The 26,277-nt window shown below is 37.5% G+C and overlaps 1 protein-coding gene across 4 annotated transcripts in view; it reads right to left on the bottom strand.

Annotated features, from left to right (window-relative positions):
- Positions 1-224: 224 nt before the first annotated feature.
- The window catches only part of LOC107870746 (proline-rich receptor-like protein kinase PERK9), a 28,626-nt gene continuing 2,573 nt past the window's right edge, over positions 225-26,277 (bottom strand). For 3 of the 4 annotated variants that reach the window (XM_016717369.2, XM_016717367.2, XM_016717368.2), the window contains exons 4-9: positions 26,150-26,236; positions 24,153-24,223; positions 23,996-24,072; positions 23,741-23,888; positions 741-902; positions 225-635 (exon numbers count right to left, since the gene is read on the bottom strand). In XM_016717369.2, the coding sequence (XP_016572855.2) occupies positions 435-635; positions 741-902; positions 23,741-23,888; positions 23,996-24,072; positions 24,153-24,223; positions 26,150-26,236 (746 nt within the window). In that variant the 3' untranslated portion in view covers positions 225-434. The remainder of the gene's footprint in view (positions 636-740; positions 903-23,740; positions 23,889-23,995; positions 24,073-24,152; positions 24,224-26,149; positions 26,237-26,277) is intronic. The other variant, XM_016717370.2, reaches the window with a different exon arrangement.

A 26,277-nucleotide genomic window follows, 5' to 3' on the forward strand; every position in this document is an offset into this window, starting at 1 on the left:
TAGTTGAGATTTTATGTAATATCATTTAGGGATTTATGTAAGTTACCATAATACTATTTGATTATTAAGCATTATGGGGTATAAAATTAGCTAGTGAGGTTTTCTATTTTCTTTTTTTCTCCTGGAGATGGATGATTTGGGGATTGAGAAGTAAGCAAACTCATCTCAAAATTATCTGTACATTTCAGCTACTTCGAAGAAAATAAAAAAAAAATTGAATAAACTTCCCAAAGAACAATAATTATAGATGACAACTGAATTCACTCTAAAAGTAAAATTACTCCATTGCTAATAAAAATAGCAAAACTCATGTATGCCAAGCCAAATAGGAACGAACTTAAGAAAGCTAAACCAAGACATCTCTAAGCTAAGGTACCTTTGATATATCAACAGATGCATACATAGCTTCAATAAGTCACTTTGCTCTAAATCCTCTAAGCATGTTCACCCGACTCTCTACCATTCTCATTACCTTGACTGAAAAAATCCGAACTAAAATCTTGATTACCGAATGCCATCTTCCTAAACCAACTTATTTCTGAAGATTGCAGTGCCGCGCTGTGTATTTCACTTTCACCAACTTTCATTCCGTTTGACAGATCATGCATAGCCATACCATCAAAAGCTCTCATGATCTACGAAGCATAACCATGATCAGAATGTACATACCCTTTACAAGAAGTCTTGATGAGGAGGTATCTTGCATAGGTTTTCAATAAAACAGAACAAAAGTTATGTACCTGTCCCATTGTTGGTCTCTTCGCGGATGAGTGGCGCACGCAAGATGCAGCAGCCTCGATCATTCGGAAAATCTCGCTGCCATCGTAGTTCTTCTCAAGGCATGGATCTGCCAAGAGATCATAGTCCTCCTTTTGAAGTGCTCGACCAAGCAAAGGACGGGCCTGGGCCACAGAAAAAGATTACAGTATAATATAATAATTCATGAGAAGAATATTACCATGCTTCCTTAGCAAAGAAAGTTCTAATTTTTTTAAGGCAATAAAAGCTTTGTTAACTGGCTACTGCTTCTAGGCTGGCGACAAGAAAACTGAAGAGTTCGTGGAAGAAAAAAGTAAATGGAAGTCACACAATTAACATGATCAGAAAAGAAACTAGTTTTACATTGCTACTGTTATCGTTTTCAGTTTTCTAACATTGAAGGATCAATGAAATTAAAGCGGATAACTTGATCAAGCTGTTTGATTGTTGTAAAAAACAAAAGAAACTGTAAACCACAATGTTTCCTCAGCCTTCAGGTGCCGTTGGGGCATCAGAAAAATGCTTGAAACTATTCCATTAGTACGTTTATTCTATACAACTTTTACAGCTCTCGAGCATTTTAACTTGCAATTCAAAGTCAACTTAATTTGATGAATTGTTCTCTTTTGTTTTTCTTCCACTACCATTAATATAATATATGAGTCAAATTAATAACTAAAACCCTATTTCTAGTGAAATATCATCATATAAAATGAAAGGAAAGTAGTGTTAGTGAACTGATAGACGAGAAAATCCTATCACAACAACTGAATTCAAACGCATCAGATATAATGAAGACAGTATTGTCCATGAGACACATAACAGCAGAAAATCTGCCTTTCAGATTTCAGTGCACACAACCTTCTCTATGAACGAAAAAATTGGCAATGAAATAATACACATTAAAGCTTAATGGTTTTTTGTATCGAGAAATCCGTTGTATGACACCTAGTTGATCGTTTAAGCTGGTTGTAACATTTGGATGAAGTTTGACTGAAACTAATCAGGCACAACTGCTCAACTCTGAATTTAATCTAATAAATACTTTGAGGACCAAACTATAAAACATGATATATACAGTTGCTTCCGTAAATGAAAAATAATGATTTGGAAATTTTCAATTAACAAAACTGTGAATGTGTTGTTGGTGCCCTTAATAAGTTGCGGCTAAACATATCAAAGAAAGGATTGTTGATTTTCATCCTTAAATTTCAAATTTGAAATTAATTCCGCACATGATTATCATATTATTTTCTAAGATATTACTTAAGAAACATGCTTTAGGTCAGTTACCATAGTTATCATCATAAAACATGACACAGAGTTGGTTAGAAAAATTATTATCAGACGGCTAAACATCTCTAGCATAAAAACCCTCATCAAATTAGGAAATAAATCAATAAAAACGGAGGAACTGAAGATGACATCTATTAAATTCCAAATTCTTGTCAACTAAGATGTATAAAACTTGAACTCTTATGCTTAGGTAAAAGTCAATCATACTGAAATCAATCAACTCAAAGTATTTTAAGACTATACCTAATGAAATGGATAACCATTTGTGGTTAAAAGTCCTAGGTAATAAGCTTGATATGTGGTGTAAACTATAGAACTTTCGTGTGCAGAACAATCATGTACTTAGATCCATGGATTCAAATGAAACCTTACAAAACAAGACTTACAAACTCATGCAAGTACCTAACCTATCTCAGTAAGCATCCAAACAGACTAACCAGAGGTTCTCTATACCACTCCATCATGTAAGCTCCAAATAAGCTAGTATAAAGTTCCAACATATCTACAGCATCTAATCTCTTGCCTCGTCTTCTCATTTTACCATATTTCACTAGAGGATATAAGAACTTCAGCCTTTTGTGAACAGAATTTGGGGCATTTGTATTTAGGGGTTGATTCAACTTTAGATTTTGGAGACCAAAAGTTCCCTGGCCTACTTTCATTCCATCATATCTCTTTTTCTTTATGAAGTATATATTATATCATATCATATCATACTAAAAGTGGGAAGCCCCAAAGTTAAAAGTTGGATTACCATTTTACCCTTATACTAAATCAAATATATCAAAACATCAAATTATTTATTAAATATTAAATAGAAAAATAACTTCACTTTTCAATTGTTAATCATGTTTAGTTAAAATAAATTAAGATAAATAAATCAATACTTGGCCAGGTGCATTCTCACTTACTACAACATTCATTACTGTATTGAAATTACTTTCATATTTCAATATTTATTGCAACCATTAGAATGCCAATTTAATAGTTTCAAAGTTCTTCTCAAATTTTTACAACAATAAAATGAATGCAGCATAGCAAAATGCAATACCAATTGAGAAGGGAAGGTGGAGAGGCTCATCACAATTAATTGATATCATAGTAGGATGTAACGTTTTATTATTAGTAGTGTTATTTAAGGTGAAATCTATTCCCCTATGACCAACAATTCACAAAAGAATCTGTCAATAATTAGTCAAAGAAAGAGCATGGAAACTTTTCAAAGAGAGAATACCAAAAGCTTCACAGTCTCTTGGACCAAACACACTAGTTCTATATCTTCCGTTGAAAACCAAGAAAGAAATTGTGGCTGCATCTTTTGGAGAACACGAAAAGAAAATTGATGTATTATATTGACTGGCAAATTGAAACTAAGAAATGATAGCCATATTAAGGATATTAGCATTACAACACTAGAGATTTACTATTATCTTCATCAATAAAGTTTTATCCTTTTGGCCTTTTGATTACGTTCTCTATTTCATTGGCCAGAAACGCAAGTTTTACATAAATAATTTACGCGAAAATGAAGTTTCATGCATCTTAATCATAGACATGAATGCTACTTTAAGTATAAAAGTCTTTCTCAGTTTGAATTAGTGAATTTTTATTTCCGCTGTTTAAATTGACTGGTTCTGTTATATCACTTGATACAGAATTACTTAATCATATATTATCTTTGGAAAAGATGTCAAGCCTTTTCTCATACTCACGAACATATTTATAAATTCATTTCAAAGTTATTTTTTAAAGAATGTTCAAAAATATGTATAATATTTAAAATTATTCACTTGCAATACTTATTTTGTACCACGTATTTGGAGTAAACGTGCAACCTACATTCCCAGAGACTAGTATAATCAAATGCATCAAGGAGATGCATAAATTTATAAAGCCGAGTACAAGGACTCAAAGCAAAAGTATAGCACAGGCAACTCTATCAACTAGAGACTAAAGCTAACAAAATCCAAAAGAGATCAATGGTAAACACATGAGTCAGCTTGAGCCAGCAAAAGAGCTGTATCAAGCACTTTGACACACATGAAGTAGAGATTCCATCAAAACATCTTCTATTTTTCTCTGACCAGATGCACCAAAAAATAGCTCCAGGAACCATCAACCAAATATTTGTGATGGTCATTACAACTTTGAGTGAACTCCAGTTGTTGTAGGCATCTTTGATTTTGCGAGGAATGACCCAACTTATACCAAAGAATGAGAAAAGCATTTGTTGGTTTTTTTTTTAAAAGATGGGGCAGCGAAAAAGGGTTTAAAATGGCTCTCAACGGCTTGAATAACTTTCAATAGCTTTCAATAAGCTTTCAACAGCTTTTAATAAATTTCTTAAGCATAGAGAGACTTTAAATAGCCAACATAGAGTAAAAAATCTGCATTATTTAAATTTAAAATCCTAAAGATTCTCAACAACCTAATTCAAAATTCAAAATTTAAACTCATTCTAATCTAAACAATTTATTAAACTAAAATTACTGCAGTAACTAAATGTAAAACTCAACACTCCTCCTTTGCTTTAGTTACTGCAATTTAAAAAAGTTGCTCCTCCTCAATTTGTGTTCTTGCAATTGATCTGAATTTTTCTTGATTTTTTTTTCAATTTGAACTTTCTATTTTCTTCTTTTGGTTTTGTGCTTAAAGAACAACATCAACAATCTTGTCTTGTTTGAAAGAGCTTTCATAGGCTTCATAAAATATTGTAAGAATTTTTCTTTCATCACAACATCACATAAAGCATAGGTTTCAAGATATGATTTGTTTACAGAACAATTTTTATTATTTTTTTCTGTGAATTTTTGGGGCATTCAAAGAGAGACTGTCGTTTGACATCTTTTTGATTGAAAATAGTCCAACGCTTTGAAAATAAGCACGGTTTGAAAATGATAGCCTTGGCGGGTTAAAATGGGTAGCTCTGACGGGTTAAAAATGATATGGTAGTGCTTTGAAAGAACTCACAGATCCCGAAAGATTAATGAGGCTTTGATACCATTGTTGGTTTTTTTTAAAAAAGATGGACAGCGAAAAGGGGTTTAAAATGGCTCTCAATGGATTGAATAACTTTCAATAGCTTTCAATAAGCTTTCAACAAAAACAACAACAACAACAAACCAAGTGTATTCCCACACAGTGGGATCTGGGGAGGGTAAAATGTACGCAGTCCATACCACTACCTCTGGAGAGGTAGCTTCAATAAGCTTTCAACAATTTTCAATAAATTTTTTAAGCATAGAGAGGCTTTAAATAGCCAACATACAGTAAAATATCTGCATAATTTAAATTTAAAATCCTAAAGATTCTCAACAACTAAAACAACCTAATTCAACAACAACAACAACAACAAACCCAGTGTATTCCCACCTAGTGGGGTCTGGGGGGGTAAGATGTACGCAGTCCATACCTCTACCTCTGAAGAAGTAGAAAGGCTGTTTCCGATAGACCCCCGGCTCAAGGCACGAGATACCACACAAACACATAGTAAAGCACAGAAGCAGATTACATAACATAAATACGACACCCATAAGTAATATAAAACAGAGGAAAGCAGAGGAAAGCACACAGATTCGTAATAAAACATGGAACACGGAACACGGCATCATAACAGGAATAAAACCCCCACCAAGTAATTCCCTACACTAGCGACCCCAAACTGGCCCTAGTCCTCTGCCGTAATTCGCGTCCTCCAGACCTTCCTATCTAGGGTCATGTCCTCGGTGAGCTGTAACCGTTTCATGTCCCGCCTAATCACCTCACCCCAGTACTTCTTCGGCCTACCCCTACCCCGCCTAAAACCATCCAACGCTAGCCTCTCACACCTACGGACCGGGGCATCCATGCCCCTCCTCTTCATGTTTTATTAAACTAAAATTCAATAACTTTTAGTTTAAATTCAAAATTCAAAATTTAAATTCATTCTAATCTAAACAATTTATTAAACTAAAATTACTGCAGTAACTAAATGCATAACTCAACAGTATTCCAGGTCTCAGAGGCTACAGTACAGTATCGCACTAGCTGGTTGACACTTTCTAGGCTGGAATACACATGTAACATCTATTTTCCAATTGTATGCTCATATCTTTGGGTCAAACATGCTTCATGTAAGGCTGTCCAACTAAAGTAGATTACTTTATGGGGGAGTTTAGTTTTCCAGATTAACTTCCATGGCCATGATTCAATTATCATATTCCTACAGATGATGCGAGTGTAACCAGACTTGAATGAATAAACTTTATCAATTGAGTTGTTCCAGGCTATAGAGTCCCTCATCTGAGGCTTCAGACTGCAATTTTCCAACCTTGACAGAGGTTCCATGAAACTCTCTATTTTCCTGTCTTGAAGTTTTCTTCTAAGTGCAGATTCCAGGCATTTCCTAATCTGTTTTCCGCCACTGTTGAATCAGGATTTCTTGCAATTTGGAAGAGAAGGGGAAACTCATTCAATAGGTTATTGCCCACCCAGTTGTTATGCCAGGACTTTATGGTTGAACCATTTCCTACTTTGAAGAGTATGTTGGGGACAAAATGGTTCCATACCTGAGCAAGGTGTGTCCATGGTCCAGTACCATGAGGACTTCTTGATTGCTTAGTACACCAATGATTAAGCATGCCCACTTAGCTGTGACCAGCTCTTTCCATAATCCAGGATTCACCATTAACTTCTAGTGCCACTTAAACAACATGCACTTATTGTGAATGGTGAGATCCTTTATGCCTAAACCTCCCTGCGGCTTAGGGAGTATGACCTTGGGCCATTTAACCAAGTGGAATTTTGAATTTACGATTCTGACTATTGCCTTCCCAAAAAATATCCTTCTAATCAGGTCCAACTTCTCTTGAACCTTGTTGGGGATAGGCCAATAGGAAACAATGACATCAAATAGATGGGTATGCTTCAAGCACACTATTGATAAGAGTCAACCTGCCACCCATGGAAAGGTATTGTTATCGCCAAGAGGAACGTCTTTATTCAAGCCTTTCTATCACCCCATTCCAAATATCAACTGGCTTGTACTTTGCCCCTGGGGAGAGACCTATATTAGTAGGGAAGACCCTATATAGCATTATATAATGGAGGCTAGGAATTCTAGATGAGGGACATTGTTGATACTTGATATTTTATAGCATGTTTATGTGCAGCCCTGAGAGCACATCACAGATGTGCTGTAACACCCCGAAAACTCAAGTCAAGACTAGAACCATGCTTCAAGTACATGTACAACTAAACATCAAGTTCTAACAGTATAGAAGGGATTTGGCCCAAGTACCTCCTAGCCCGTAACCAAGCAAAAACCTTCCTTACCAATTGATTCCTTGAGAAATGATCAGATTCAAACGAGCATAACTTCTAGATTCTGAATCATCTTTGAGCTCAAGACCCACCAAATAAAAAATATTTGAATTGTGTTTCTAGTGCATCCAGTTTCGCCTTAATCCGATATTGGAATTAAACGTTATGACCAATTTAGTGAAGCACTGTACTGTAGTGAGAAGTCACAAAACAAACCACGACCGTGGTTACATTTTACGACCGTACAATGGTCTCGTCTGATCGAGACAACCCCAACATCTAAAAGTTGACAAGTATATCTATCAACCACGAGAGGGAACCATGATTGTGCTTTGAAACCACAATCCTCGGCACAATCGTGAGTCCCACAGATTATCTTGATTGAACCTCCGAACCTACGATCCAAGGTACGACCGTAGGTAGATCCCATGATCATACCAAGCCTTGTCTGATCATGTTCAGATAGCTCTCATCCAGCTCCCAACCACGAATATAACCCAGATCGTAGGTTGGTCTCATGGTCATAGAAAGGTCCCATATGTTCCCTCCAGCAGCTTTTTGAGCTCACTGCCCAGATTATGACTCTCCCTACGAGTCGTAGGATGTCATTACAGGTCATAGGAACCTAATCGTAGCCTGACCAGTGTGGACTGGCCAAGTTTTTGTTATGATTACGATTGGTTCCTAACGAGTCGTATAGTCCCATCCGTAGCTAAACCGGTGTGATGCCCAAATGTTCAGTCTCGTCTACGATTTGACCTAACTAGTCGTAATGTCTGAGTACGAGACATATGGTACGACTCGTAACCAGACCAGTGTGGGTGACCATGGATATTGTCAAGACTACGATGGGAGATCACGAGTTGTAAGTTGACCTTAGGAGTCGTAAGGTCGCCCGTAGCAACTGGGTGGCAATTTTTCAATATTTTACTAAGGGCAGTTTGGATATTTTTCCTATTCCTCAATCGTGACCCACGACTTAAAACCCCTTTAGGGTATCATTATCACTCTGAAACAAATAAAAATAACTTCTCAACCTCTCTCAAACCCCCAAGGTCAAGAACACTTAGGTTTCCAAGAAGTTGGTCAATCTCTCAAGAGTGATTTCTCTCCATAGTTGTGATACTTTTGGGCATGTTACTCTTTCCCAAATTTTATTTTATGAAAAGCACGTGTTTTAAATGGTTTAATTGTATGGATTTGAATGTGGGTTTTGATATGGGTTAAGGGTTTTGGAATGGTTGATCTTTGAATTGTTTTCCCATGGTTTTCATGAGTTATTCATGCTTTGAATTGAATGTTTTTGAACTAATGGGGTGCATGGGTGTGGTAATTGGAATGGGGGTCGAGGTGATTCCCCAATTTGATGTTTTGAAAATAGAAATTGGTTTTGAACAATTGTATTTCCTCAACCCACTTGTATAAATGACCTGAATTGTGGAATTGTCACTTGGTTTGACTTACTCACCTATTTTATTGCATTGCATAAATGGTTAAACAATGAACATGGATTTTGAAAGCCTTGTTGGTTATGTTTTGATTTAATGAACAAAGGGGGTCAAGGCATTCCCCTAAGTTAATGGAACTGCAATGGCATAATTATGTGCTTACAAGATAAATGGTATGACGATACCTTGGTGTCCCTTAATGTATAATTCCTTTATTAATGAATGAGTTACGTGAAACTTGTTTTAATTGGGCTTAGTAGGGGTTATGTAGCTAAGCCGTGAAGGTGTGGTTCTCGAATGACTTATATTGAAAACTCACGTTTGCCGACATGAGGGTTGGTTTTGATAACTGTGTGCATGCTTCACATTATTGATATATTTTAAATCTAGGATTGACGTGGGGTCGGGGCATTCCCTGTTCTTCCTTGATTCGTACGGCTAACATGCACTGGGACCCTTTCAGCAGGGGGAGCTGAACCCATATTAAAACACCTAGGCTTTGAATCCTTAGAAAATTCCCCTAAGTTATGAGTTTCTAGACAGGGTACGGTTGGTGCATACTTCTTGTACCCTAGGGTATGATCTAGTACCCCCTCTCGTATGATAAACAGTGTATGAGGGGTTACATTCTGTCCAAGGTAAGGTTAGGTACCATACACCTCGTATATTAGGGTACGAGTAGTAAGCTACCTAGTCGTATGATGTTTAGAGGCCAACCTAGTGCATTCTGCCTAGGGTACGAGTTGTAGGGTACTTCTCGTACCTTAGGGTATGATTGATCCTTGTGAAGTCATATGTTGATCAGTTTAAAGGTCCATGGTAGGGGTCTAGGGTACGAGATAAAGTACCACTCGTACCCTAGGGTACGGTTTGTGTAAGGTGAGTCGTAACGTTGGAGAAGGTCGTGAACGTTGTAAAGAATTCCCTCAAACGGTTGATTTAGAAATCGAGTCTAAATCAAAACATGATACGTCATAAACTGGAAAAAAAAGGAAATAGAGAATGAATAAGATCAGATTTTTTTTTTGAGTACGAATTTATAAAATGTGTGTCGTTAGATTCGTACTTTTATGAAGATTGTATGTTTGAACATATTTTGAATGTTCCAAATTTGTAAGGAAGGACAAGGCACTTTGGACTAGTGATATTCGGATTCTTTAGTTGAGGTAGGTTACGGTTTAATTGGAATTTAGACTCGAATTTAATTGTGTGTATACTTCTAAATTGGATACTTGTTGATTGGTATTCGGACATGCTTGAAATTGTTGATGTGTGGATTGTTGAGGCGTGTATAAATGATTATTGAAAATTTACTTGATAGAATTATCTTATGACTTTAAGTGTACTTGTAAACTTGGTACATCGTGTTGTATGCTAGGAGGTAGTGTAAATTTGATATTGATATTACTTGTTTATGGTGGATCGAATACCACACAGGTACGGATATGATATTGATATTACTTGTTATTAAGGATCGGGTACCATGCCGGTACGGATAAGTATATGGTGGATCGGGTACCACGCCGGTACGAATATGTATATGGTGGATCGGGTACCGCGCTAGTACGGTACATGAACATAGATTGTTCCCAGCAGGTCATGACTATTTGGGCAGAAGTAAGTCTCATAGTATGTGTGTACATAATTGTGTTGAGTCTGTGGATATTTATAATATGGTTGATACTCTTGATAGTTATGTGGCTTATTTGTGAGCACTGGTTGATCTAATATTGTTGTGTTATTGATTCATTGAGTATTTGTTGTGTGATGATGCCTGTCTACTTGTTATCTGATTTATGTTGTGTACGTGTTATTAAATTGAGTTGGCCTATGTTACCTACCAGTGCACAGTGGTTTGTGCTGATACTACCCTATACTCTTCTTTTGTTGAGTGCAGAAAGTGTTCCAGAGGCTCAGACACGACCTCACCTGTAGAGTTTGATAGAAGATCTTGATCTAAGGGTAAGCACTCCGTCTCCAGGATGGTCATCTTATTTGTTCTTGTCTATCTTTCGGGCAATGAAACATCCTTTATTTTCTTTATTTTTGGATATCTCCGTAGACATGATCTTTCTTAGTGGTTCTTGTACGATGACTTTCGGGTCTTGGGAATTTCAGTAAGTAGATTGTTTGGTTTTCGCATTACTGATGATTAGCTCCAAATTATTGTTATTAGGATGGTTTTATGTTAATATCATTTTAATATTGACTAAGTGATTGGGCAATGGTTTAATTTAGATCTCCCATAGAAAAATTAGTGTAGGTGCCACTCATGGCCATTTTGGTCGTGACAATTTTAAACATTGATTTTGATTCTTGAATGGTGGGTTTTGAAACCAAATGTTGAGGGCTTTGATGCATAAGTGATGAGTATTGTTTACTTTTGTTTAAACTTATGTTTATACATGATTTGGTGATGGTTTGCACATGTGGGTGCTTGTTGATTGTGGTTTAACAAATGGGTCATGAATAACCCTAAGCTTGACAATTTTACTTTGATTTTGGTCATAGTATGGGTATGCCCTCAAGGTGTTTGTGAAAATGTCTTAAGAGAAATGATTAGTCATATGTTAATAGCATTTTGAACTAAGGCAATGGGTTAATGAGTAAGAATGATTGATTAATGACTTTGTAAAGGCCTTATTGGCCATTTAATGAGTTAATTGGTAACTTGGTGGTTTGATTGGTTAAAAGGGGTTTGAGTCCCTAAACATGAAATTGAATTGTATATGCACTAAAGCTTGGTGTAAGAATGCTAATGAAGAATGAATTGTTTGGTAAAGGTCTTGATGACCCCAATTTGACTTGAATAGTGATTGAAATGCCGGCATTGGCCTATTAAAGTGATAGATTGAAAAATGGTTCAAAAAGACCTTATGGTCATGTATGGCGTTGAAGTGTAGCCTTGAAGGCTTGAATTGGCTAAGTGGGTTAGAGTCCTCGAATGTTGAACTAAGTGGATGTGAATGCATGGACAACGTCTTAGAGTCTCAATGTCGACTAGTAATGGACGCAATGGCTTGTGGTTAGAGTCTACTTGTCCAATAAAATGACTTGTGGTTAAGAGTCCACTTGCTTAAAAAAATGGCTTGTGGTTAGAGTCCACTTGCTTAATAAGACGACTTGAGGTTAGAGTCCTCTTGCTTGATATAATTGGGAAGTTCAAACTTCCTAATCTACGTAAGTGGAAGGTTAGAGTCCTCCACTTCATGTATCATGATTGGATGGTTCGAAATGCATGCTAAGGCCTTGCTTCCTTTCCCGACACTTGATGTATCAATATATCTACATATATGCCTATATATATAAATGTGGTTTGATTTGGTTTTGAATTATGAAACTATTTTATCCTTATCCTTTAGTTACATGCTAGCGCTCCAACCGCTAACCGTCTCCGGACACTGTGTCCCCACGCGACACAGGGGCCAGAGCTTCTTCTTCTCTTCCTAGGTGTTCGAGCGGATCGTGTGTTGACTTTGAAGTGGTGAGCTTCAATACTTCGAAAGGCATTCATTTCATGGTCTTTCTATCTTATGTCATAGACTTGTCTTAGACTTGGTTTGGGGCTATTGTCGGGGCATGTCCTGACATATTATAGACATCGGATTAGTAGAGGCTTGCGGATGACTATGGACTTGGGTATGTTGTTTAGTATGTTGACATTAATGGATTGATTAGACACTTCTTAAGTGATGATTGGTAGTCTTGTTTATGCTATCTTGTTATATGGCCGGAGTTAATCAGATACTTGTTGACACGACCTGGAACCGGCCCATTTTGTATGGGCACCTCAAGCACACATGTACTGGAGGTTGCCCCGTAACCCAACCTATCCATCAACGTCAATCCACAAGGGTCGGATACAATCCAACCATAATAATAAGATAGCGTAAATGTGACTATGTGTCAAGGCTTAACAAGACCAACCATTTCACAATTATAAACACACTAGCCCAATATGCCCAAGTCCACAGTCATCCAAAATACCTCTATACAAGCCGAAGTTTAGAAATATATGCGTCGAGACAAGCCCCTAACGATAGTCAAACCAAGTCAAAATAAACTAAGTCTAAATATAGAAGACCAAGGATGAATGTCTTCCGAAGTAAGGAAGCTTACCACTCCAAAGTCAATACACGAACCGCTTCGATCCACTAATCACTACGCAGGAACGAAGATGATGCTCTGGCCCTATGTCACGTGGGGATATAGCGTCCAGAGACGGTTAGCGATTGGAACACTAGCATGTTACTCAAGGGTAAGGATAAAATAACATCATCATTTAACAATAGGTCAATATATAATCATCATTCAACATTTATCCTTACACATAGGCATTTCACATGCTAATCAAGAGACCAAGGCTCAACATCATTCTTGAACATATACTCATACACATGGATATGCATGATCATATTATGCCACAACAAGGGAAAACGACTTAGCATGCAAACTCAAATCATTCATTCATTAGATATAGAGTGAAGAACTTTCAACCAAGCTCATTAGACCAGTCTCATTTCTATTTCATTGGACGAGGAACTCGAATCACTAGTTGTTTCACCGGTCTAGGAACTCGAATCACTAGCCATTTAATTTCATTGGACTAGGAACTCGAATTACTAGTCGTATCACCGGTCTAGGAACTCGAATCGCTAGTCGTTTCATTTGACGAGGTATTCTAAGCTTAAGAGATCTCTTCGGACTAGGAACTCGAATTGCTAGTCATATCACCAGTCTAGGAACTCGAATCACTAGCCATGTCATTAGACGAGGAACTCGAATCACCCATCATTTCATGGGTCTAGGAACTCGAATCACTAGTCATGTCATTCGATGAGGAACTCGAATTACCCATCATTTCAAGGGACTAGTCCTTATTTGAACTCTTGAATCATTAGTTCATGCATTTACACTCATGCAATTTATATCACATTTAAGGGCTTTGGCTTATTTAGCCAATTCAATATTATACATGACCACATGGTCCTCATGGGAGCCTTCGTTGCTCAATCATCTCAATAGGCCAATGTCTTCCTTCAATTCGTCATATAATTCAATTTGTGGTCCTCAAGACCCACACAAACTTCACATTTCATTAACAACATTATATCACATTTTCACTACACTTGGTTCAGTACACAATTCGAGTTCATCTTTATGCGTAGGGCTTTACCCTATCCTTAGCCATCAACCAACAAAGTTATCAATTCCTCAATACATGGCTCATAATGCCCTTACAGTATCATTTATTACTCATTCTTATATATTGAACCATTGCCCTAGTTTAAAACATCAACAACATGTGACTCGACAATTCACTTAGACATTTTCACAAACACCTTATGTACTTGCCTTCAACAAGGTCATTTTCATGGTGGAATTCATCAAGATTAGGGTTACTCATGAGCCACATGTTAGACCACATACAACAAGCATCCACATATGCAAATCAACATCAATAACATGAATAAACATAAGTCTAAGTAAGAATCATCATTGTTCATCATTTAGCAATAAAACCCTTTTCATTTGATTTCAAAACCACCATGTACACTTATTAATTCAAGTGTGAAATACATGGGTTTTAGAGTTATTTAAGACGGGGGAAGAGATACATGCCTTAAACAACTTGAATCACCAATAATGTTGACTCCCTCTTGTCACTAGATGATCACCCTCCAAACCCTAGCCTCCAATCTTGCTTCAAGAAGTCTTTAGAGTGTTTAGGAGTGTTTGGGTATTTTAGAATGAAGATTTAGGAGGCTATAATGCCTTATATAGTGAGAGGGGTTAGGGTTTCAGGCAAGGGAAATGACCGAAAGGTCCTTAGCTAAAAGCTGAAAAGTGAGCTCGTGTAGGGGTACGACTCCTCCATACAATTCCCCTAGTGATAGTACCCTAGGATACGAGTGGTACCCTAACTCGTACCCTAGGCTTCTCCTTGGTAACACACACTGTTAAGGGTACGACAATACATCCATGAGTCATATCCAAAGGGTACGACTCACCCCCTAGTCATAAGCTTCAACCGTATGCAAGACAGTTTACCTCAAGCTTAAGTCTCACTCTATACGATTGCCCAAGATACGACTCGTATACATAGGGTACAATTGAGGAGGGGTCACTCGTACCTAGGATAGTGAGTGCCTAGGATACGAGAAGGGAGGAAAAGGTGTGTACGAGTCGTGACCAAGGGTATGACTTAAGTCTCTAGTCGTTCCCAACTCAGAGACACAAAAGTGAAGTTGTTTTCCAATGGTTCAATGTCTAGGTGTTTCACTTGTGGATTGATGTGGTGGTTGGGTTAGGTAAACGGGACAATCTCTGGTCCTTGTTGGGCTAGAGATGCCCATACGACAAGGCCCGATTTCAGGTCGTGTCACATATAGCCCATGGGTACTTGTTAAAATGGTTGAGCTACATAGTCCAGGATAATATTTTACTATCATGTTAAACCTTATAATATTTTACTATCATGTTAAACCTTGTTTCCTAACCCAGCATCTATTAGTTATATGTATGCATGTATAGTGAATTTGAAATTGAACTTTTGACTGACATTATTTTACCCTTATCTTGAGTTGCATGCTAGTGCTCACCCCACTAACCGTCTTCAGACACTGTATTCCCACGCGATGCAGGGTCCAAAGGCACTTCTACTTTTTCTGTGCAGTGATAGGTGATCTTAGGTAAACGGGACAATCTCCGGTCCTTGTTGGGCTAAAGATGCCCATACGACAAGGACCGATTTCAGGTCGTGTCACATATAGCCCATGGGTGCTTGTTTATGATGGTTGAGCTACATAGTCCAGGATAATGTTTTACTATCATGCTAAACCTTGTTTCCTAACCCAGCATCTATTAGTTATATGTATGCATGTACAGTGAATTTGAAATTGAACTTTTGACTGACATTATTTTACCCTTATCTTGAGTTACATGCTAGTGCTCACCCCACTAACCGTCTTCAGACACTATATTCCCACGCGATGCAGGGTCCGAAGGCACTTCTACTTTTCCTGCACAGTGATAGGTGATCTTAGAGTCGGTCGTTGCAGTGAAGTGATAAGCTTTCATTCTCCGGAAGACGTAATTATTCCATTGGTTTTCCCTTCCATAAATTAGAATTGAAGAATTCACAATTACATTGTCATTGTCATTGTCAAGGTCGGGGGCATGTCCCGACGTAGGTTGTTTTCTGGTTTAGAGGCTTTATGGATATTATTGTGGATTGGGTATTGATGTTGACACTCTTATAGATGTCTTTGAACTTATTACTTTCTATCTTGTTATATGTTCAGAATTCATCTGTTGTTAGGTTTATTATGCAATGTTTGGCTAGGCAAAGAGGGCCACTTAGTTCAAATTTTGAACACCAGGACATTGATAATGGAGTCACAACAAATGCAGGGCCACTTAGTGGACAAGTTAATGCTATTGAAGAGAGGACAGAAATTCAGCATCAAGAACCTGTACTTACTGCAGATTCCACATTATCCCAGAGTGGCATGGAAGAAACTAATCTTACAGGCTCACATACAACCAAGTCACAAATTCAATTTGTGGCTAGCTTTACAACACAGATTAGCAACAGTGGAGAGGCTACAGAAGATAGGCATCCAAGTTCCTAAAACATGTGTCTTCTGTGGTGCAGCAGATGAATTGTTTGATCACCTGTTCTTTGAATGTAATATCACAAAGGACATCTGGAGAAGAGTGCTTAGGTGGCTGGGACAGACAAGAACTATTGGCAGCTGGAATGCAGAGGTACAATGGGTGATGACAGGGTTGAAGGCTGAAGCAGGATTCAGGGAAGTAGTTGCAGCAGCTTTCAACAAGATGATTTACTCCATATGGACAGCCAGGAATGACCTCAGATTTCAGAAGAGACCGTATTCTAGTGATCACATGTGTAGAGATATAGCATTACACATACATACCAAAGGAAATTATGTAATTAAGTGGCACAAGTACTTACTGAGTCTTAATTCATATCCTTGATGTACTTGTTGATAGCTAGGTATAATGTATGTAAGAGAATAGCAATAGGAAGTGAGAGGTGATTGGTCAGCAATCACCTGGTATTGTAATAAACATTTTTGGTGAAATGAAAAATCCGTTTACCAAAACAAAAGGGTGGTCTTCAATCCTCGGCGAACTTGAGATACCCATCATGGTGAGGCCCTTGTTTGGGTTGTTATATGAATTTAAAGGAGCACATCAATCTTCTCACTCTTTTAACATCAAAATTATTTCGTTTAGGTTATTTCAAGGTTGATTATTGAGGTTAATATTACCCTAAGCCCTCATTACTCAAAAAAACATCTGACGCTTAGTTTCAAATAAAGAAAAGAGGCAATTTCTTTCCCCAAGGTAGAACTAGGGTTCACCTTCTTCGGGCTTCCAATTTCAAAGTATTCTTCAGGGTTCTCATCTCCAGGTATGTGGAATTTTATCAATGGATCTCCTTTCACCTATTGAGTCCCAAAGTTAACCGAATTCTTCAGTTCAGTTCCTTTTTCATATGGATATTGTTAAATTCCTTGATATCTCAGTCCCTTGGTGTCATTGAGTTGTAATCCACGTTTATCACGAATTTCAGTGTTATTACATGTCCATGATCAGAAACTCTAATTACATTGTGAAATCCATAAGTTTGGACTTGAGTTATTAAATTCCTTAAATTCACCCAAGTTATGAAATTGGCATAATAGTTGCATTCTTCGGAGCGGTGGGTTATGAATACCCAATGACCTAGGATTTCATGCATATATATTTACGAGTATAAAATCCTCCAGCTCATATGTTTTTTAATGAGATAATGTAATTATTTTTATTCTCCAGATTATTATTATCATTGAGCATTGCAGTTGTCCGTGTCATTCAGTTGAGAGTAGTACTTAGCACCGAGCGGACGCAGAGATGAAGGCCCACCTATCAGTTAGGCTGAAACATTTAGTAGAAGTCCCTAAATTCTAGAACTACGGCACCACCGTTGGTTCTAAAGGGTCACTCATCAGACCAGGCTTGACACCTTAGTCCTTTTGGACATCAGTTTAGTGGATCCATGTCAGTCAGTGTTCGTACCCTTCGCTAGGTACTAAACACCCTGGGGTTACAGGTTGAACACCGGTTAGCTTAGATTGGGGTATGTCGGTTAGTAGTATCTCCTACAGTCCACAGTTCAAATTCAGCTACTTGCATGACCTTGTATTCAGTTAGTCAGTTTATTATACAATATATGTTCATTACTTGCTATTGCATCAGTTTATCATGTCATATGCATCATGTTCAACCTATACCTATATCAGTTATTTCCTATCTAACATACTCAATGCATTCAAAGTATTGATCATATACTTTCTTTGTGCTATATTGTCTCATAATACACATTCAAATACTTAGAACCCGGATCACGCTTAGTACGACCTCCTATCTCATTATCATCAGCATTTTGGTGAGTCCTCATCATTCGAGGCTAGTATCAGCATTTCATTTTATTTTACTTCAGTTGTCAAATAGTTAGAGTTAGCTGGGGGCTTGTCCCAACAACTCATCTTAGTAGAGCCTTTCTGACATACAGTTAGATGTTTCAACTTATGGTTTTAAACTCAAATATTATTTTTGGATTCCTTTTTGAATATTTATTTCATCATTTAGTTCACCTTCCGCATAAGTGTTTTATCAGTTATTTTCAGTATTCTTAGTGTCATGTCAGACCATGGGTTAGCTTAGGGGTCACTTGTGACTCTAAGCACTATTTTATGACTAGGGGCCGTCTCGGGTCGTAACAAACTTGGTATCAGAGCATCCGTTTTAATGTGTCCTAGGGTGTCTGAAAGCTGCGTTACATAAATTCTTATCCATGGGTATGAAGCGCACCACACTTCTGAGTGAGAGGCTATGAAACACTTTAGAAAAAGTTTCACTTCTTTCATGTTCATATCGTGTGATAGAGTGTGAACTCTATTAAAACTTTCTTCTAACTCGTTCTCTACAGTTTATAGAATATGCCTCCAAAGAGAACTAATGAAAAGAGGAGTGGAAATGATAATGGGGTTAAGAATCAGCAAGCACCACCACTAGCTCCAGAAAAACCTCTAAATGAACAAGTCTCCCATGCCGAATTCAGGGTTGCTTTCATAGCCTTAGCCCAGTCCATGATCACCCAGGATAACTAGCTGGTTGTGGCACTAGCCAACCTGATAGTGAATGTGGAAGCAACCAGAGTCCGAGACATCTCGTGTACTTTGGGTCCAAGTCTGAAGAGGATCCACAGGAGTTCTTGGATAATATTCAGAAAGTTACGAATATTATGAGTGTTACCCCAACTGAAATTGTTGATCCGACCGCCTATCAGCTGCAAAGAATGGCTCACACCTGATATAAACAATGGAAGGAAGATAGGGGTACAAACGCAAAACTGGTAGAATGGGACGAGTTTGTTGTTGCATTTCTGGACAAGTTCGTTCCACTTGAGCTAAGGGAGGCTAAGATGCAGGAATTCATAAATCTAAAGCAAGGTAACATGGGCATAAAGAAGTATCCCCTTAAGTTTACTGAGTTGGCAAGGTATTTCCCGTCTATGCTTGTGGATTCCAAGCCCACATGAACAAGTTTGCGCCTGGTGTTTCTAAGGTTGTGGTCAAAGAGTGTTGGACTACTATGTTGGTGAAGGAGATGGACATCACCAAGTTGATGGTTCATGCTCAACAAATAAAGGAAGAGAAAGTTAAGGAGAAGGAAAGGGAGAGTATGAGGGTCAGAACAGGTAGTACAACCTGGAATTTAGTTGGCACTACGTATTTTAGGATATTGATGGAGAGTCTAAGATACTTAACTTCTACAGGACATGATATTATGCATGGCATGCTCAAGTTTGAAGATCTTGGTTTATGGGAGGCTATGTTGGAATTAAACCAAGATACTAATCAAAATTTGTCTAGGATTTAATATTTGGTATTTATTTAATTCATGTCTAGTAGGATTATGATTTGCTTGTCCTAGTTCATATAGGAGTAGATTTTCTAGTCCCTAGTTTAATTTGGTTGTCGAGTATTATAAATAGTGTCATATATTTGATATAAGGAATACTATAAGGAGAATTATTTGAAGGAAAATATTTTATTCATAAATTGAACAATTCTCCTTATTTTCCTTACATCAAATACAGGACCGAGCACCCTATTTATAATACTAGACAACCAAATTAAACTAAGACTCGAAAACCTATTCCGATATGAACTAAGACAAATAAATCATAATCCTAAGTAGACATGAATTAAATAAATACCAAATATTAATTCCTAGACAAATTATGATAGTATCTTGGTTTATTACCAACAGTACCAGATCAATTGAAGATATATATTGCAGAAGCAATGTTGCTATATTGGAGCCAACAAGTGTAGACAATACGTTGCAAATTCCAGAATAGAGGGCTTCCATGGAAGAGGAGTTCTATATGATTAACAAGAATAATACATGGGTATTCGTACCTAGACCTCACGACAGGCAGGTTCTTGGAACTAGATGGGTGTTCAAGACTAAGTTGGACTCAGATGGCACATTCAACAAGAATAAAGCAAGATTGGTTGTAAAGGGGTATGCCCAACAGTATGAAATTGATTTTCTTGAAATCTTTACACCAATTACAAGGTTTGATACCATTAGATTGCTTCTTGCAGTCGCAGCATACCAAGGATGGCAAGTATTTCAACTGGATGTAAAGTCTTCCTTTCTTAACAGGTTTCTTGAAGAATAAATTTATGTAGAGCAGCCCGAAGGTTTCAGAGGAGTTGGTGATCAGGTATACTTGATAAGAAAAGAACTTCATGTCTTGAAACAAGCACCTCGGGCATGGTATGCATGGATTGATAGCTACTTAATGAATTTGGGGTTTAATAGAAGTTGCAATAAAGCAACCTTGTATATTAGACTTTAAAATGATGATTCTCTCGTAGTTTCCCTCTATGTTGGCAATCTGTTGGTGACTGGTAGCACCACAAAGTCTATCATAGACTTTAGAGAGCAAATAAAGATTTGGGAAAGATGACTTATTTCTGGGGAATGGAGATTAATCAATATTCTTCAATCAATTTTTATTTCTCAGAAAGAAGAAATATTCTACTGAAATATTTAAAAAGTTTTGTCTTGACAAATGCAAACCAGTAAGTATGTCTGCAGTTCAAAGAGAGAAACTGAAGAAAGAGGATGAATCTGTTTTGGTTGAAGCTTCGATTTAAAGAAGTTTGAGTGGTTCTCTATTGTATCTATCAGCCACGAGGCCTGATATTATGTATGCAACAAGTGTTCTATCAAGGTTTATGCATTCACCAACTGAAACTCACCTCAAAGCAGCCAAAAGAATTTTGAGGTACATGCAGGACACCATTGATTATGGTGTGTTCTATAAAAGAACCACGTTTATGAAATTGTTAGGGTTTACAGATAGTGACTGGGCTGGGTCACTTGATGACCTGAAAAGACTTCAGGATATTGTTTCACTCACAGATCAAATGTCATTTGTTGGTGCACTAAGAAGAAAAGGTCTGTGTCTTAATCAATAGCTGAAGCAGAGTACGTTGTCGCGTCATGTGCTGTTAATCAAGTTTACGGTTGAGAAAAATCATGATTGACTTGGCATTTCAACCAAGCAAAGCAAATAATATCGTTGATTCATCTGGGATTATCATGATTTTGAAGATCCAGTCACCCACCTCCGGTTCGAGAATCCGAGAAGGCTTCAGAAATGACTTGTTCACACAGATACAAGCCCAATGCAGAAGGCATTTGTTTGTGGTATCAACATCAATACCTATAAATCCTCCACAGAGACTACCGATGAATCTGAAAGTATCCTTCGACCAAGCACTCAATGGGACACCCAAAACCGTATTCTGTTTGTGCTCCAATAATGGATTTGTCAATTCTGACCAGCTATCTGCGACCACCAATACGGTGAAAGTTTTCTACCATTCCAAAACTATTCTCCCATTTTGATCCTTGTTGCTTCTTGATACCACAACATTTCAAAGAGGAACTTGTTGTGCAAGATGGAGGTGAATCTAAGCCCTGCTGAAATTTTCCACCCACTGGTGAACAAAGTCTGAAGAGTTCCTGACAAAGGGACTAAGCTGAAGCGATTATTTAAAATGCCTAGAAGGCACTTCACAAGATATTGAGAGTGGTTGTCATTGGGAACTTCGATAATATTCTTCTCCTTCATGATAGGGTGAGCTTGATACTGAGTTTAGTCCATCTTCCTTGCTGCATCTACATATGACACTTTAATTGGAGCTGGAACTAGAGCTGTGTTGAGGTGGGGCTCTCCCAAGGAGGAGATTAATTTTTCACTATTACTCTCAGCCCTTGCCATAGCTTGTTTCAGGGATGGTGAGTCTTCTATTCCCCATTAGCTCTTCGATCTTAACAAATCTTCTACAGATCATGAAATAAAAAAATTTCTATTCACCTGTCTCATCTCCTACATAGGTCTACTTGGCCCATAGATGCATGCTTTAGGGCTTTGCAGACCCAATGAAGGTTATCTTCCTTGATGGAGATCTTGCTAGTGAAACATCTACCATTTTCAGTGATAGAGAACCATCTGTAGTTGTTCATGCTAACATCTGCAGTCTCAAAAGATTTCTCTCCGGCAAGGAAGAAAAATTTCTTGTCCATATTTGGTCAACTCGTACAAGAGCTAGGAGAGAGAGGAAAGAAAAAAAAGCTAGAGTACCCAGGGCCCCAGGCCATCACATCTCATTTAGCCCTTATCAATCACTTAACAAGTCATTTCTATGAAATCCAGTGTTCCCTTGGTAAGCCCCAATACTCCCTTTCTCACAGAAAGGGGGAGGGAATTGAGGTAATTTTAACAGGCGTTAATAGGTTCAAGAGAAATGTGATAAATACAGGCTGTCAAATATTGCAAAAGATTATTCACCTCAAAATAAACACAGTTCAGAGTGGAATCATTATGTTTAAACTGTCATATGAATTTTCTATCCCACAAACATCAAACAAGCTCACTAGGGAAATCTTAGTAGCTTAGTTGGTTAGTTACCTGAACTTCCACCTTGTTGGTGAGGGGTCGATTCCCCACATTGTAATCCCCTCCCCCATTCGCATTACCCTACCCCCAATTTAAAAAAAAAAAAAAAAAAAGAAGCTCACTATACTTCACAAAAATACAGCGCTTTTACAACAAAAATAGCTAATATAATTCAGAACCCATTCAAAGATGAAAAGCTTTTTGACTACAAAGAAAAAAAAAACTTAAGGGATAATTTAGTATCAAAATAGAGAAGTTGTTGTCAGGTTGTTCGAACGATCAACCACTTGGGTATTATACATATACTCCTTTCCTGACAAACAAAAGGAACCAAGCTATCCAGTGGCTAATATTTCAAGTTTCTGATAATCTTATCTAGGTTCCTTATCAGATTTCACAATTTTCAGACTTATAGCATTGCAACCTCCTTCTTCTCAGGATAAGGCCTTACGATGAGGTGAAAAATAAAGAAAAGGAACTTTTCAGGGCGTACAGCATTGCAACCTCATTCTTACCAGGATAAGGCCTCACTGCATGGTCAAAAGGGGAAAAGTAAAGAAAAGGAACTTCACAAGTGTACCAACTAGAGGCCTACTGTACAGTAGCAAAATGGTGGTTTCTTCAAACATCAGCTACCAAGTTCTAGTGAAGTGTGGAAAGCGACAGGGGGAACAACCAAATCCTGACTCAAATGAAATGTATAGGTTATCCGAGCTAAAGGACTAAAAGGTTGCGAAACTGTCTGCATGCTGATATGCAAGTTTATTGCCTTAGGTCGGATGCCAATGTCATGATTTCTAACAAAGAGGTAATAAAGCAGACCTGATGAAAATATGGACTTGGAAAAATACAAATAATAGATTGGCTAAACACGTACCCACTCAACTAGATTCTCTTGCCCTGGAGGCTGGGATGTATCCACTGGCTTCCTTCCAGTAATTAGCTCCAGAAGCACCACACCAAAGGAATATACATCAGATTTTTCAGTCAGCTTGCCGGTCGATGCATATTCAGGAGCCATGTATCTGATTCCAATCTAAGGAATTAGAATAAATATGGGCAACTGAAAAGATGGAATGAAATATTTGTCTTATGCTGACATCTTCATGTAAAAGTTGGCATTAAAACATACCCAAATGTCCCCACGACACGTGTTATGATATGGCTTTCTGCATCCTGAGCTAATTTAGCTAGTCCAAAGTCAGAAACCTGTAGGAAGTAAATTAATTGTAAAAGGCAGCTCACGAGACAAAGAATGCAAATATAGGAGTTCGAGGACTTTGACATACACGGGCCTCAAAGTTATCATCCAAAAGAATGTTCGATGACTTAATGTCTCTGTGAATAATACGAGGATTGCCTGTCATCCACACCAAAAGAATTAATTAAGAAACCAAAAACGGGTATCATACTTTTACTCTGTAATTAAAGAGTGATATGTCGAACAAGAGCACCACACTGACATTATAACTTTGTTAAAGTTTCATGGCCTACGGTATCTCAAGTAACCAGAATGAAGGAAATGAGCATAGACAATCACAAACTTATAGTAGCTTCGCCTGGTCTACTTTTCTTAACTCTTCATCTCTTATTAAACAGTATAACATAATAATTCAGTGATGATTAACACATTCAGCTTTGTTATATGGAAAACCCAGTTTTTCACTTGCTTCTCAATTTATGTTGCACAAGAGTTGTTGGACATGTTTTCCTCACTTTTCAACACGGATTGGTGATGTCTCGATAAGTGAAGGTTTATTTGAAATGCTTGTCATGGAGTAAATATTGGAAATCCAGAAACATATAATGCAGTACTACTGAAAGATATACTCAGCATATTCAAGGAGACTATGCCTGCTCGTGGATCAAAATATTCCTATCTTAGGAATGTAATTAGATGGTGCAAACTGCAAAGCAAGAGCATATAAAGAACTGAGTCTTACAGATTTTTCTGTTCTCTCAATGGAACCAATCATGTTTTGCTCAGTCATAGTTCGATTTCAAACCTCATTTGGTACATTAAGTTTCAAAAACATCTTTTCAGTAACTAACTATAGGAAGTGATTACATATCATTACTTATCCTGCCAAAAGGTCGTATATCGAGGTAACTTACGAGATGAATAAAAACTGAGGACACTATTCTAAATTACGAAAGTTATATCATTACATTACAAAACTGAAATGCCAATAGCAAGGTCTTGCTACTTCCATTGATCTTAAACTATTTATACGTTCCATTTTCACTTTTTACTTCAAGTTCCTTATAGGGATAATAGGAGAAAGTTGGTCCAAGAAGTAGCTCAGATTGTATCCATTAACCTACCACAGTTGTTCAGCTAGTGGTGTAGGGATCAATAAAAAGAACTGTAAGTAACATGAGTAGGAACAGACAATCTTATATCACGATCAGATTCACCATATGGTAAAATTTTGGATCTCCTATTTTCGCTCTTTAGCTTTTGGGGCAGGAAAGAGGAAACACATTTTGTTCAGCCAGAAAAGAAATGAAGTAAAGATAAACATGGCTAACGCAAAAGGATCCAGGAACAGAACAATAATTACAATCCTCATGCAGTTTTGATATTCCACTATCATGCCAAAAAATTATACTCTCTCCGTTTAAAAAAGAATGACCTACTTTCCTTTTTAGTCCGTTTCAAAAAGAATGACCCTTTCTTTTTTTAGTAACTTTTAAATTTTAACTTTCCACGTGACATGTTTAAGACCACAAGATTGAAGGGCATTTTGGTACATTTGACATATCTTTAATTTAAGACCGCAAGATTCATAAGTCTTCTTATTTTCTTAAACTCCATGCCAAGTCAAACTCGGTCATTCTTTTTGAAACGGAGGGAGTATAATATGACTTGAAAAAGGACCTTAGAACTCAATTCTAAACTGCATTAGTAATATCATTACATTACAAAAAGGAAATGCTAACTGGAAGGCCTTCTACTTCTGTGAGCTGAAAATAGTTACATGTTTTGCTTTCTCTCTTTTTTGTATTATCCTTCCGTTAATGCCCGCTTTAAGAAGAATAGGAAGAAGGTGTTTGTGGAGCTTAGATTATTGTCCATAATCTTGCCACAACTTTAGGGATCATTAAAACTACTAAGTAACGATGAGCAGGTGTATCTCAACTGCAATCAGCTTCAAGTTGTGGTAACATTTCTAACCTTACTTTCTCTTTTAACTTTAAGGGGAAGGTTTGTTCAACCAATGAAAGACGTGAAGTGAATAAAACATGGATAACTCATGAGAATTGAGTAAGAGAACATTATTACAATCTTCATGTAGATAAGCTATTCCACGAGCTGCACCAACAGCAATTTTAATACGTGTTGCCCAACTCATGACAGGCCTCCCTTGTGCTGTAAATTGCAAGTATCAACAGCTACTGTAGTGACCAAAC

Source organism: Capsicum annuum, chromosome 5 (assembly GCF_002878395.1).
Source record: "Capsicum annuum cultivar UCD-10X-F1 chromosome 5, UCD10Xv1.1, whole genome shotgun sequence".
Classification (NCBI taxonomy): Eukaryota; Viridiplantae; Streptophyta; class Magnoliopsida; order Solanales; family Solanaceae; genus Capsicum; species Capsicum annuum.